Below are 15,050 nucleotides of genomic sequence, written 5' to 3'. Positions count from 1 at the left end.
TCTGCCTCTCTCTCTCTCTCTCTGTGTGACTATCATAAATAAATAAAAATTTAAAAAAATAAAAATAAAAATAAAAATATACATATGTGTGTATATATATATATACATATATATATTCCAAACCATATAAGAGAGGATCCAGAGATGAAGCTCTCATCACCTTGATAAGCAAAGGGCTCCAGGACCTTAGTACTGGGAGAAAGTCACGCTTACTGAGAGCCCACCAAAGACCAAGCACCAAACTTTTTTTTTTTTTTTTTAATTTTTATTTATGATAGTCACAGAGAGAGAGAAAGAGAGGCAGAGACACAGGCAGAGGGAGAAGCAGGCTCCATGCACTGGGAGCCCGGTGTGGGATTCAATCCCGGGTCTCCAGGATCGCGCCCTGGGCCAAAGGCAGGCGCCAAACCGCTGCGCCACCCAGGGATCCCCCAAGCACCAAACTTGACTCTCACAAACACATCTTCACTTAACTGCAACAATTCAATGAGAAGGATCGTGTCCTTACATAATAGTTAAATACATTGAATAAATAGTCTGACAGGGGTGACATGCCTTGCAATGCATCGTAACTATTTTTTTAAGATTTATTTATTTATTTATTCATGAGAAACACACACAGAGAGGACTCAATGCAGGACTCAATCCCAGACCCCAGGATCACACCCTGAGCCAAAGACAGATGCTAAACTGCTAAGCCACCCAGGTGTCCCCATAGATGCACTTTTGAGGATTCGGTGAGAAAACATATGGAAGGCACTTGGCACAGTACCTAGCACATTATAGGTCCTCAATAAACGGCAGACAGTACCATCATGATCATTATCGTCATTATTTCCACCACCATCAGCAGCCAGGGTCACACAGCTAATTGAGGCCAGAACCTGTCTCCAGAGCCCCACGGGCATTTTCATCACAATCCAGGGAACAGGCCAGGCCTAGATTAAGCCAGGCTTTATCTATAGGGAGTCACATGGCCCAAAGCCATGTATGCATGTGTATGGGTGTGTGTGTGTGTGTGTGTGTGTGTGTGTGTGTAGCCAAATAAGTGTTTCCCTGAGAACAATGATTAAAAAGAACAGGTCTTTGTGGCCATGGGAGGAGTGGCTGGAGGCTCCATTCTTGACTTGGTTCCCAGGTCAGAAGTCCCTCAGAGGCACAGCATCACTTGGCTAAGCCAAGCCCAGTGCCTTCATATTAGCTGCATCCATTACTTATATCCCTCTTTTTTTTTTTTAAAAAAAACGTGGATCTTGCATTTTCTTTTTTTTTTTAATTTATGATAGTTAGAGAGAGAGAGGCAGAGACACAGGCAGAGGGAGAAGCAGGCTCCGTGCACCAGGAGCCCGACGTGGGATTCGATCCCGGGTCTCCAGGATCGCGCCCTGGGCCAAAGACAGGCGCCAAACCGCTGCGCCACCCAGGGATCTCCTTATATCCCTCTTTTGACAACAGTGATACATCAAGCCAAATTTTGGGCAGGACATCTAGCAGTGCCCATCTCCCAGGGGAGGAGCCAGCAGGAGTTCCAAGGACTCATAACGGATACTCTCCAGACTTAGTCAAGCCCAGCTTGAGCCTTGATCCCATCCTAAGTATTTAGGAAAGTCAACCGCAATTGACAAGGCCAAGGTGAAGTAGAAAGGGCGAGAGATGTACCCCGGGGATCAACCCCTACTGACCAAGAGCTAATGTGTTCTTCTGTGTTCTTCTGGGCTCAGAGCCAGAGGTAGGCCTCTGAGATGCACAAGAGTTTTGCCCTGAAAGACCTTTGAGTTCGCTGGAGGAAACAAAACTGACCACCTGCTGCTGACGTAAGGACGAGAGAGGCTGATACTCATGAATGATGACACATGAAAGAAATTGTGCCAGGCATTTCAAATGCACTGTCCCATCCTTAAAAAGAGCAAACCAACTAAGTAATTGAGTACCTGCTCAATGAGCACTGCCTTGGTGTGTTTTATTTTTTAATCTCGCAAATAGGGGATCCCTGGGTGGCTCAACGGTTAAGCACCTGCCTTCAGCCCAGGGCGTGATCCTGGAGTCCCGGGATTGAGTCCCATATCAGGCTCCCTGCATAGAGCTTGCTTCTTCCTCTGCCTGTGTCTCTGCCTCTCTCTCTCTCTCTCTATCCGACTCTCATGAATAAATAAATAAAATCTTAAAAAAAAAAAATCTCGCAAATAACCATGCAAGGTAGGTACTACCCAAAGCTGAACAGTGGTCTCTGTAACCAAACAGACCTCAGTTTGAATTCTGTCCATTTATCAGCCATATGACCTGAAGAAAATTATTTCTTCTCAATAAACCTTGGTTACCTTGTCTATAAAACAGGGATTATGGCAATTCTTATCACTCTATACTACCTTTTTTTTTTTAAGATTTTATTTATTTATTTGAGAGACAGAGGGAGAGAGCATGAGCAGGGGAGAGGGGCAGAGGGAGAGGAAGAGAGAGAATCCACAAGTAGACCACTGAGCGCAGAACCTGATACAGAGCTCAATCCCAGGACCCTGAGATTGTGACCTGAGCTGAAACCAAGAGTCAGACACTCAACTGACTGAGCTACCCAGGTGCCCCACTCTATACTGTCTTTTATCATGAATACTTATAGGCATGCTATTCTATGCTTGTTATCTTCTAAAAGCTTGATCTTGAGGTACCTGGGTGGCTCAGTCAGTCCTGCATCAGGGTCCCTGCTCAGCAGAGAGCCTGCTTTTCCCTCTCCCTCTGCCTGCTGCTCCCCCTGCTTGTGCTCTCTGTCAAAAAATATATATATATTAAAAAAAATTTTTTTAAATAAAAGTTTGATCTTTATGTAGGATGTACCTTCCCTACTTTGTACAAAGTATTGAACCTGACTTTAGTTTTTACTATCCTTTAGTATTTTTTTAAGATTTTATTTTTATTTTTATTTATTTTTTTTGAAGATTTTATTTATTGGGATCCCTGGGTGGCGCAGCAGTTTGGCGCCTGCCTTTGGCCCAGGGCGCGATCCTGGGGACCCAGGATAGAGTCCCACGTTGGGCTCCCAGTGCATGGAGCCTGCTTCTCCCTCTGCCTGTGTCTCTGCCTCTCTCTCTCTCTGTGTGACTATCATAAATAAATAAATAAAAAATTTTAAAAATATATTTTATTCATTTATTCATAGACACAGAGAGAGAGAGAGGCAGAGGGAGAAGCAGGCTCCATGCAGGGAGCCTGATGTGGGACTGGATCCCGGGTCTCCAGGATCACACACCCCAGGCTGCAGGTGGTGCTAAACCGCTGCGCCATCAGGGCTGCCCCTTTTATTTTTTTTTTTTAAGATTTTGTTTATTTATTCATAGAGATGTAGAGAGAGAGAGAGAAGCAGAGACACAGGCAGAGGGAGAAGCAGGCTCCATGCAGGGAGCCTGATGTGGGACTTGATCCAGGGTCTCCAGGATCACGCCCTGGGCTGCAGGCGGCGCTAAACCGCTGCGCCACCGGGGCTGCCCAAGATTTTATGTTTAAAGTAATCTCTACACCCAATGCAGGGCTCGAACTCACAACCTCGAGATCAAGAGTCACACGCATGGGTATCTGGGTGGCTCAGTCAGTCAAGCGTCAGACTCTTGATTTTGGCTCAGGTCATGATCTCAGGTTTATGGGATCAAGTCCTGTGTCGGACTCCACGCTCAGTATGGAGTCTACTTAAGACTCTCTCTCAGGGGATCCCTGGGTGGCGCAGCGGTTTAGCGCCTGCCTTTGGCCCAAGGCGCAATCCTGGAGATCCCGGATCGAATCCCATTTCCGGCTCCCGGTGCATGGAGCCTGCTTCTCCCTCTGCCTGTGTCTCTGCCTCTCTCTCCCTCTCTGTGTGTGACTATCATAAATAAATTAAAAAAAAAAAAAAAAAGAGAGAGAGAGACTCTCAGGACGCCTCGGTGGCTCAGTGGTTGAGTGTCTGCCTTCGGCTCAGGGCATGATCCCAGGGTTCTGGGATCGAGTCCCATATTGGGCTCCTTGCATGGAGCCTGTTTCTCCTGTCTGTGTCTCTGTGTGTCTCTCATGAATAAATAAACAAAATCTTTTAAAAAAAAAAGAAAAAGACTCTCTCTCTCCTTCGGCCCCTGTCCCCACTCACACACTCTCCGTCTCTACCTCTCTCACTCTCTTTCCCCCTCTCTCAAATAAATAAATCTTTAAAAAAATAAAAAATAAAAAACAAAAAAATAAAATAAATAAAAACAAACAAACAAAGAAGAGTGGCATGCTCTACCATCTGAGCCAGCCAGGTACTCCTGTCTTTTAGCATTTTTTTTCAAATGTATCTCAGGTTCACTTCTGTCCCTGTCTTGCCAGCCACAATGAGGGTAGTAAGGGCAGACAGCATTTAGCTGTCTCTCCCTTTTCTCCCAGGCCTGGTCTCCAAAGGCCCAGGCTAGCCCTGGCTCCAGGTCTGTGCACACAATGGGCCTCTCTAAGCAGCAGACAGAGGCGTGTTGGCTGCCAGCTTGGGCCCAGACTCTGATCACAAACACAGCCCTGTGGCTGAGAACAAGCTGAAAACATTTGTGCAAACCCCTGACCTACCAGAGGCAAGGTCTAGAAGGTAGGCTAGGGTTACCGAAGCCCAAATGAACTCCTGTCTTAGGTCAGGGAAGTATAGGGTTGGCACCCAGAGTTTGCTAGTAACATCTGTCTTTCTAGGATGCTCTGCGGGGGCTCTGTACCCCATTAAGCCCCAGCCCTCAGGAAAGATGCCTAGCTGCCCTGCCAGGTTCATATCCAAAAGACAGGCCATCTTTCCATGGTCCCATGGAGGAGGGATTAGGAGTAGGTTGGGGGTGGGGAATTTTGAACAATGTGGCTAGTAATTGGGATCCAAGGCAAAACTTAGGCCCAGAGAGTGTCTCAGGAGCCCTGAGTCCAGACTGGTGAAGCTGCCAGACCCTTACCTTCTCCACAAGCTCCCCCAAATCTCAAGGACTAATCACATCCCAGCATCCTAGCTCCCTCATATCCTCCAGGCTTCTCAGGTCACCCCTGCAATTCAAAGACTCTTGACCCCAATGCCTTTCCCCTAAACCCTTTGCTGTCTTGGGTGGAATTATCCTTCCACAAGCCTGCTGAACTAGGAGAGCAACTCAAAAGAGACTTCAACTAAGAAAAAGCTGGAAAAAACTAGCAAGAAGGCCACGACCTCCAGACTCTTCCTCCTATCCAAGTCTGCTTAGGTTAAACCACCATCATCTTCCTGTTCACAGTCCCAGGTTCCACGCTGCCATTCTGTTTCTGCCTCCCTCCGAACCAGGCTGATGCCACTAAAACCCAGATCTGCCTATGTGCTGCTCCTGCTGAATCCCCTTTAATGGCCCTCTGTTTCCCTCCAGAGGAAGTCCAAATGCCTTTAGCCTGGCATTCAAGGCTCTGGGGGCTTTCCTTTTTCTCCACTCCCTTCCTCACACCTTCAGCTCAGATAACACTAACTAATTCCCAGGCAGGTGCCCAGGTAAGTCAAGTCATTTCATCCCCCTGAGGTCTTGCTCACACAGCAACCCTGCCTGGAATGCCCTTCTGCTCCCCACACCCACATCTGCTTATTGTTCATAAAGTGCCAGCATCCCCATCTCCAGAAATTCTTTCCTGACTATCCAGAGAGAAGTAACCACTGCCTCCTCTGATCCCTGGACAGACTCCATTTCAGGACCTATGATACATCTGTAATCTGGCAGTTTTGCTCAGCTGTCCCCCCAACCACCACCACCACACACACACACACACACACACACACACACACACTAGACTGAGATTCCCCTCAAAACCACTGAGCAGGGGCAGCCCCGGTGGCTCAGCGGTTTAGCACTGCCTACAGCTCAGGGCGTGATCCTGGAGACCCAGGATCGAGTCCCCCACATCAGGCTCCCTGCATGGAGCCTGCTTCTCCCTCTGCCTGTGTCTCTGCCTCTCTCTCTCCTCTCTGTGTATTCTCATGAATAAATAAATAAAATTAAAAAAAAAAAAAAAAAAAAAAACACTGAGCAGAGGAGCACCTGGGTGGCTAGTGGTTGAGCATCTGCCTTCGGCTCAGATCGTGATCCCAGGATCCTAGGACTGAGTCCTGCATCAGGCTCCACGCGAGGAGCCTGCTTCTCCCTCTGCCTATGTCTCTGCCTCTCTTTCTGTGTCTCTCATAAATAAATAAATAAAATCTTTAAGAAAAAAACCCCACTGAGTAGAGCAGTATAAAGGGAGGAGGAAAAAGAAAGCAGAGAGCACTCTCACCCAAAAGGGAGGAATAATATGGGAAAACTACACAACTTTATGCCAATAAGTTTGACAACTTAGATGAAATGGACAAATTCTTAAAAAGACATAAACCAACAAAGTTCATTCAAGAAAAAATAGATCATCAAAATCACTCTATTAACAACACTAAAATTGCAGTTAAAAGCCTTTCTATAAAGATGGCTTCCTTGGAGAATGCTACCAAACATTTCAAGAGGAAATAATACCAATTCTAAATAAATGTGATGGGGCAGGAGGGTAGTTACTAATGTGTACTGAGTGCCTACTATGTGCCACATCTTATTTTGGGTAAGAGAGAGGCCAGGCTCCAGCTGGAGGCCTGGGGCAAAGTTTGCCAAGGAAAGACCTTATCCTGGAAAAAGTCTCAGAAAATGTAACAGCTAAAGACCTTCAACTTGGAATGGTACATGTTACTTCTCGTCCTTACTGTATCCATGATAGACATTGCTAATCACTTCCAGCTCCTTCCTGCTGAGCTCAGATAAGACTTCCCAATCCTTCCAAATACATGTCTCCTGGTAGCCACCAGGGAAGATGACACTCAAAATGAAAGCTAGTGGTCATCTCTACTCTGGTCTAATCCCAACCTATAGGGAGACTGAGGGCCAGAGAAGGCAAGGGTCTTACCCAAGGCTAGAGATTCATCACAGAGCAGACAGATTTTAGAAACTGATTTTTAAAGAGTTTGTATGAACAAGACTCTCCTCCACCAGATAATGAGCTCTTTCAGGAGAAGGCCTGGGTCTGATTTAGCTTCTGACCCCGTGCTCTGCACACCAGGTACATAGTAGGTGTCTATAAATGTTTCTTGACTTAGTAAGGAAAGAATGGAGTACAAGAATGATACAGAAGGCTTGGGTATTAGCTCCTGAAACCAGAAGCCTCAAGCTTTCAACACTCAGAGATGCTATCTTCTCAGAATGACCCATGCTGAGAACCCAGAGAGACATTCTCAACCTAAAGACGAGAAGATGAGGGGGATCTCAGTGTGCATTAGAATTGTGTCTACAGTAGAAATCTTACCATCTACAGGTTAAACTTTCAAACAGCATAAACTAAAAGATCTTCTCAAGTCAACCAAAATACAACATTTTGATGAGTTTCAACTGCATTACCAGCTATAAATATCAACATAATGAGGCATGGGGGGGGGGAGTCTTTTATATCCATATCATCTCTCAGTGATCTTGTTATTTAACTTTGCTGTTAAAATATGACTGTTATACTTAAGCTTCAAGGACCAATACCACAGAGTTGACTTTTTTTTAAAGTATATATTTTAAAAATGCACCAGTGTTACTTAGAGATACACAAAAATGTAAAAAATAAAACAAAACCAAAAGAGAACTGAGATCAGGGCCACAACACACCAAAGATCACCCAAAGCCTGTTTGTTTCCATGGCCTCTTGGAGACCTGTTTGGGGAAACAAAGGCAATCTATCAGGATCTAGGCCTGGGGCTCAGCCTAGCAGTTACACTAGCCATGGCATTCTCCATCAGCCCCCACCATCTCCCTGTGCCTGTTCTGGGCCTAGAGCCAAACACACATTCCTCGGGCCCCCACAGCTTCCGGAATTGATGGGAGTTTGAAGAAAGGGCTGAGCAAAGCAGAAACCTCCTGAGAGAGATAGCAAAAGGCAGATGCGGGACAGCCACAGCAAGAGGCTATCACAATCGATGGGGAAACCAAGGCCCCGAGAAGATAAAGGTATTGTCCAAGACCACACGGTGTGAGCATAGTGGAGGAGAAGCACAAAGCCCCCCATCGAAACTCTTCTCTGATCCTTGCTGGAAGGATCTGATGTTCTGCAACATAAAGGTCAAGTCTTCTCCCACAGGAGGATGGGTCTCAGGGTTTCAGGGTCCCTGGAGCTAGGAGCTCTCCAGTTTCCTCAAGAGAGAATATTAGCTGCTCCTTCCCCAGTCTCTGTCCCTCTCCTTCCCTGATTCACTCACTGAGTGGCAGATCCTGCCATGTACCTTTTGTCCTGAACACACAACCCAACAAGACAGAAGTTACATCCCTGGTTTTTGTTTTGTTTGGGGTTTTTTTGTTTTTTTGTTTGTTTGTTTATTTTAAATACTTTATTTATTTGACAGAGAAAGAGAGACTCAGAGAACATGGGAAGTGGCAGGCAGAGGGAGAGGGAGAAGCAGGCTCCCTGCTAAGCAGAGCTCAATGCAGGACTCGATCCCAGGACCCTGGGATCATGACCCGAGCCAAAGGCAGACACTTAACCGACTGAGCCACCCAGGTGCCCCCACATCCCTGTTTTATAGATGAAGAAATTGAAACTCAGGGAAATAAAATGACTTGTCCAAGTCTACAGAGCTAATGAATGGGGGAGAAAAAATGAAAACTAGATCTGTCTGGCTCTATACCGGCTCTCCCACCACCACCCTGTACTGTGTCAAAGCAGGTCCCCATGTACTGCTTCTGTTTTCAACCCTGCCCACCTCTCAGTCCCCATTGCTGGACTGGGGCTACTTAAGGCCTAGAGGAGGCAGGAGAGAATTGAACACCCATAGGGTCCCCAGTGCTTACCCTCCAGCACCACCTCTTTGCCTGTCTTCTTCAAGACCTGCACCGCCTCATCATGGGTAGCAGAGGAGAGATCCTCCCCATTCACAGACAAGATGGCATCTCCCACGAAGAGGGCCTCAGTCTGGTCAGCTGCCAGGCCCTTGAAGATCTTGGAAATGAGAATAGGCATCTTGTTCTCCCGGCCCCCTGCATGGGCACAGAAAGAGGAAGAGACTGAAGCAGATGCTCCAATGCTTAAGAGTCCCACGAAGGCAAAATTATTTCTGAAAGCCTACCTCGGCGCCCAGCCCAGTGCCAGGAAAGCAGGGATGAGAGAGTAAAGAGAATCTCAGAAAGGAGTCTTACAAGTCTGGAACACTAATAAATCATTTTCTAAATTCTTTTTTTATTTTATTTTATTTATTTATTCATGACACAAACACACAGAAAGAGGCAGAGTCATAGAGGGAGAAGCAGGCTCCCTATGGAGGGCCTAATGCGGGACTCAATCCCAGAACCCCAGGATCACACCCTGAGCCCAAGGCAGACACTCAGCCACTGAACCACCCAAGTGTCCCTCGTTTTCTAAATTCTTTTTTTATGTATATTTTTTTTATTGGAATCAATTTGCCAACATATAGTATAACTCCTAGTGCTCATCCTGTCAAGTACCCCCCTCAGTGCCTATCACCCAGTCACCCCATCCCCCCACCCAACCCCCCTTCCACTACCCCTTGTTTGTTTCCCAGAGTTAGGAGTCTCTCATATTTTGTCACTGTCTCTGATTTTTCCCACTCATTTTCTCTCCATTTTCTAAATTCTTAATGGAGTTTGGTCACTGGATCGTTGGTTAAATGCTTTGGGTGTTCGTCCATGTTTGAGTAACTTACAAGTGTTTCGATAGCTTTTTCTTAAATATTTTATATTTTAAGTTATTTTCCCCCCAATGGGGGAACCCACTGATACCACTTAATCTGGAGTAAAGATAGAAATCAGTTATTGCTATGGCCCCCCAAGGACCTCTTCACAATTGGAAAGTTTTACAATCCAAGACCCAGCTGAAAACCAAGGCCTTAAAGTCTAGATTTCAAAAGCCTATCCAGATTGCATCTCTGATGCAAAAAAACCTAATACATCTTACTGAATCACTTTATGGCTGAGCTCTTGAATATCCTTTTAAAACATAAAATAGGGACACCTGGGTGGCTCAGCGTTTAGCACCTGCCTTCAGCCCAGGGCATGATCCTGGAGTCTCGGGATCGAGTCCCACACGGGGCTCCCTGCATGGACCCTGCTTCTCCCTCTGCCTGTGTCTCTGCCCCTCTCTGTGTATGTCTCCCATGAATAAACAAAATCTTTAAATAAATAAAAATCTTAAAAATAAAAATAAAACATGAAATAGTCACAATAGTTTGCATTAGTTTCACATACCAAGTGCCAAGCATCGTGCTAAACGTTTCCAATGTTGTCTCACTGCATCTTCACGACATCCCAATCACACATGCATGCTCAGTTTCCTCTCAGGAAAAATAAAATGCAGAGAGAAGCTCCTTGCCCAAGGTCATCCAGCTAGTTGGTGGCAGTAAAGCAGTATTTTAACCTAGGTCTCCTGGCTCCAGAACCAGGCTCTTAACCCTATGGTTGACTGTAAATTAGGCCCTCAGATATCATATTACTGGTCCATCCCAGAATGCTGAAGATGAGGATCTAGTGGCCCATAGAGAGGAGGTCATTATTTCAAGGTCACACAATAAGATGGTGGCAAAGGTAGGACTAGAATGCCTCTCGTGGCCCCCATATAGGCCCAATAGTATGCTCACTGCATGGCACAGGACTAAGACTAGAAAGGAGTGGGTTTCTATTTATATCTGCTCTCCTCCACCTGAAACTAGGAAATTCAGTTCAATCTGAAGCTATGATCATCCCAAGCCACCTCAAGCCAGGCTGGACCCTGAAGGGAGGTCACCATGGCAACAAGAGCCCAGTCTCTATTCATGAAGAACTGAATGGAGCTAGTAATTCCCCTGACCTCTCCTAAAAGTACCTTCACTCCCACTGGGCAGTATGAAGCTAAGGAGTAACTTCATGTGACCTTGGGAAGTCTGTGCTCCTCCTCTCCAAGTCTCAGCTTGTCCATCTGTAAAATGGAACTCTATATTAACTCTCTTTCTGCTTGGGATGCCTGGGTTTGGCTCGGCAGTTGAGTGTCTGCCTTTGGCTCAGGGCATGATCCTGAAGTCCCAGGATGGAGTCCCACGTCGGGCTCCCTTCATGGAGCCTGCTTCTCCCTCTGCCTGTCTCTGCCTCTCTCTCTCTCTTTTTTTGTCTGTCTCTCTCTGTGTCTCTCATGAATAAATAAATAAAATCTTTAAAAAATAAAAAAAAAATTAATTCCTTTCTGCTTTAACACATCGAGTGTCCAATTTCTGGATTGATCTGTTACCCTATTCCACTCTGGAGTTGAGGGGCAAGACTGGTATCCACTCTCCGCATTCCCCATTTCTCCCTTTTAGATTCCTTTGGTCAGCTGCCTGATAATCTGCCCTTCGATGGGGAAGAACCAAATCCTCTGAGCACTCTCTTAAGGCCTGATCATTGAGGTTCAAATCATTCACTGTGTGATCCTGGGAAGATTGTTTTCCTTTTCTTTTTCTTTTTTTTTAAGATTTTATTTATTTATTTATTCATGAGAGACACCGAAAGAGAGGCAGAGACACAGGCAGAGGGAGAAGCAGGCTCCATGCAGGGAGCCTGATGTGGGATTTGATCCAGGGACTCCAGGATCACACCCTGGGCTGAAGGCAGGCTCCAAACCGCTGAGCCATCGGGGATCCCTGTGTTCCTTTTCTGAGTCTCAGTTTCTTCCCCTGCTAAATGGAGATTGTGCTCCTCACTTTTTACCACTTGTTGCCTGGATAAAATAGATCCTAAGTACTGAACACAGCATTCCAGCACACGGTGGTAGCTGAGTCACCACCATCCCCGCCCCCTCACCCAGGCCAAAGGGTCTGGAGACACCAATGAAAGGACCCAGCAGCAGGGAGAGAACAGCGCATATCCAAGGTGATTCAAGAGCCAACACCCTTTCCCAAGGCAGACAGCACCCTGAGAAGCAGATGGGTAGGAATGGTGAACCCAGCTGCTGTGAGTATACAGGGATTTTAAGCACAGTGGTTAGTTGCCTTGGCAGTCTCTCCTGGACTCCATTTTTCCTCTCATCTAACAGCAATAATTAACTAGGCATCTACTGTGTGCTGGCAGAGTACAAATTTCAGACTCCTGTTCTCTTGGAATTGTTACAACTCTATCATTAGCCTCATTATATAGCAAAGAAACTGAAATCCAGAGATGGGAAGTGACTTGTCTAAGTGCACACAGATCCAGGATTCAAACACTACCTGCCTGCATCCTAAAGAAAGCTCTCAGGATTGGGGGCCGAGATTTCTCTATGCCCACTCTCAATTCTGCGCAAGGTGATGATGGCCAGGCAGGGAAACTCAAACCCAGTTGTCGGGACTCTCCACCTAGATACATGGGGTCCTGGGTCCTCGGATGTCTGGGTCCTTCCTGGACCCCTGTCTGTGAGCCCAGCCTGTGCCTCTCCCCAAGTCTCCAAACCTGTGCTCCCAACTCCAGGCCTTAGCCCTCCCCGCCACCTTGGCACCTTGGCGGTGTCTCAGGGAAGCTTCCCAGGCCTCGATCCCCTCTCTCCATCCCTCGCTCCCCTGGCTCCTCTCCTACCTGATGTCCACGCAAGCCCTGACGTCCCTATGCTTCCACACAGAAGCCACCCGCCTGTCCTTGGCGCGCCCCCACGCCCTCCGCCCGTGCCTTGTGCCTGAGGCCTCCGACCTTGCTGCTCCCCGTGTCCCCCTCGGTCCCTCTGCCCCTCAGACACCCTCCTCGTCCCCAGACGTCTTCCAACTCCGCGTCCCGCGTGCGCCGCTCGGCGGCCCCGCAGACCCGCGCCCCCCGTGCCCCCGGCGCCCCCGCGCCCACCTTTGATGCTGATGCCCAGCCCGCCGGCGTCGGCCTTGCGCACCGTCACGCGGCGCCGCTGGAGCAGCAGCGCCTCGGGCAGCTGCGGGGGCGCCGCGCCGGGCTCGGCGGCGCCGTTGAGCTGCGCGGGCTCCGGCTCCCGCGGGGCGCCGGGCTCCGGGCCGAGCTCGCCGTCGGCGGGGCTCACGGTCAGGGCGTCCTCCGCCAGGCTGAGCAGCACCCGCCGCCACCGCTCGCCGCCGGCCCCCGGACCGGCCCCGGCGCGGAGCTCCAGCAGCCCGGTGCGCGGGGAGCGCCGGCCGGACGCCATCTTCGCCGCGGACCCCCGCGCCGCCGCGATCGCCCTGCCCCGCAGTGCCCGGCCCGCTCCGACCGAGCGCCCGGGGCAGAGGGCAGCGGGGGCCCGCCTGGGCCAGCCGCCACCCTACCCCGGGCCGCCGGGGGTGGAGCCTGGGGCGGGGCCGCCGGGGTGTGGCTGGCGGCGGGGGGCGGGGCGCGGGCGAGCCGGCGTGGCACGCGGCGGCGCGGGGACCTGAAGGACGCGGGGGGCACCGCGCGCCCGGGGGTTGCGGTCCTGGGGCGTAGGGCTGGGGGTCCAGGGTGAGGAGCGCCGCGGCCACGCGCGGGGCGGGGCCTCGTGTCCGGAGCAGGATCCCGCGGAGGGACTCGGCGCTCCGCAAGGCCGTCGAGGGCCGGGACCGGAGCTCGCGGACGTAGGAGCCTGAGAGAAAGCGGTAGGACCGCGGAGCCCGTTGCGAGGCTTTGGGGGTGCTGCGGGGAGCTGCTCTTAGCGACAGGGCGAGTGTAGACACGGAGCCCCCAGGCACTTGCAGGCCGGCTTTGGAAGCGGCTGATTTCCCGACGCGGGGCCGGGCCCTCGGCCTGCCTGTGGGCGTGGCTTCTCTCGCCGACAGGTCCCGCCCACTGGGATGAGCGCGCTGCTGGCGGCTCAGGGCCCCCCGAGGGAAGGGACGCGGTCCCCACCTCGACGGAAGGGAGCTTGAGAGATTAACCACCTGTTCTGTTAACAGTCGGACAGAAAAAAGAAAAAAAAAAAAAGGCCTGAAGTCCCACAGTGCCCTCTGCGAGACCTGGCTGGAGAAGAACCCAGGACTCCTGGTGTGAGGAAAGAGGCCTGGAAGGTGGGGCTCTGGGCCTGGGGCCTCACTCTGTTAGCTCCTTGTCGACCTTGATCTCATCACTTCACTTCTCCAGGCTTCAATTTCCTTATCGATGAAATGGGGATCACAAGAATCGCTACCTGACAGTGTTTGTGTCAGGATTAAATCGATTTGCAAATGCGTTGTAGACTGCGACTCCTGTGCAATCAATACAGTCGCTTTTATTTTTTTAAGGTTGTATTTATTTATTTGACAGGGAGAAAGAGCACAAGCAGGGGAAAACAGCAGAGGGAGAAATAGAAGCAGGCTCCCCCGTGAGCAGAAGTCCAACATATGGCCTGGATCCCAGAGCCCCAGGATCGTGAGCCCAGAGGAAGGCAGAGCCCTAACCAACCGACTGAGCCACCCAGGCACCCTAGTCCCTTTTATCTATTGAGTGCTTACCATTGGCCAGGCCTAGATCTGAGCATATTCCTGTGTTATCGCAACTTTACAGTAGCCTGCAGGAGTAACTGTAGTTAGCAACACTCCCATTATACAGTAGGGAAAACTTAGATATAGAAGGCCTAAATGGCCTCTATCACACATTCGTGAGTAGGACAGGGAAAGGACTCAAACCTAGGCTTGTGTGACACCAGTGCCTAAGCACTGAACCACTGCCAGACAGCTGCCAAATACAGAAGTGAGGTGGGATCATTACAGAAAAATCCCACCAAATTGCACACTTCACCCAGCCTTCCTATCTGCTCCTGTCTCTAGCTTCCACTCCTAGCAGTAATGTGTTAGGTGATACTTAGGGCCACATCACTATGTAGATTGCCTGCATCTCCAGGTAGATATGACCAAAGGAAAAAGAAAACGAAAAAAAAAAAAAAAAAAAAGGATACTTGGGTGGCTCAGTGGTTGAGCGTCTGCCTTCTGCCCAGGGCGTAATCCTGGGATCCAGGATGGAGTCCCACATCAGGCTCCCTACATGGAGCCTGCTTCTCCCTCTGCCTATGTCTCTGTGTGTGTGTCTCTCATGAATAAATAAAAATATTTTTTTTAAAGAAAGGAAAAAGAAAACAGTTACATATACAAGTTGTCCACAGCAAATGTATGTTTGCAAATAACTAGAGACCAGCCCAACTGT

General features: G+C 49.1%; 1 protein-coding gene and 1 long non-coding RNA gene across 3 annotated transcripts in view; one reads left to right on the top strand and one right to left on the bottom strand.

Moving 5' to 3' along the window:
- SNTA1 (syntrophin alpha 1) overlaps positions 1-13,223 on the bottom strand; it is a 32,293-nt gene extending 19,070 nt beyond the window's left edge. The window contains exons 1-2 of one of the 2 annotated variants that reach the window (XM_041733289.1): positions 12,798-13,223; positions 8,820-9,005 (exon numbers count right to left, since the gene is read on the bottom strand). In XM_041733289.1, the coding sequence (XP_041589223.1) occupies positions 8,820-9,005; positions 12,798-13,107 (496 nt within the window). In that variant the 5' untranslated portion in view covers positions 13,108-13,223. The remainder of the gene's footprint in view (positions 1-8,819; positions 9,006-12,797) is intronic. The other variant, XM_041733291.1, reaches the window with a different exon arrangement.
- An 86-nt stretch (positions 13,224-13,309) lies between these two features.
- Positions 13,310-14,746, top strand: LOC121478249. The gene is made up of 3 exons (XR_005984441.1): positions 13,310-13,531; positions 13,829-13,939; positions 14,175-14,746. It is a non-coding gene; the product is annotated as an uncharacterized LOC121478249 (long non-coding RNA).
- The last annotated feature ends 304 nt before the right edge of the window (positions 14,747-15,050 follow it).

This window comes from Vulpes lagopus, chromosome 18 (assembly GCF_018345385.1).
Source record: "Vulpes lagopus strain Blue_001 chromosome 18, ASM1834538v1, whole genome shotgun sequence".
Classification (NCBI taxonomy): domain Eukaryota; kingdom Metazoa; phylum Chordata; class Mammalia; order Carnivora; family Canidae; genus Vulpes; species Vulpes lagopus.
Note: the sequence above shows the minus strand (reverse complement) of the source record. Positions and strands in the feature narration are given on the sequence as shown.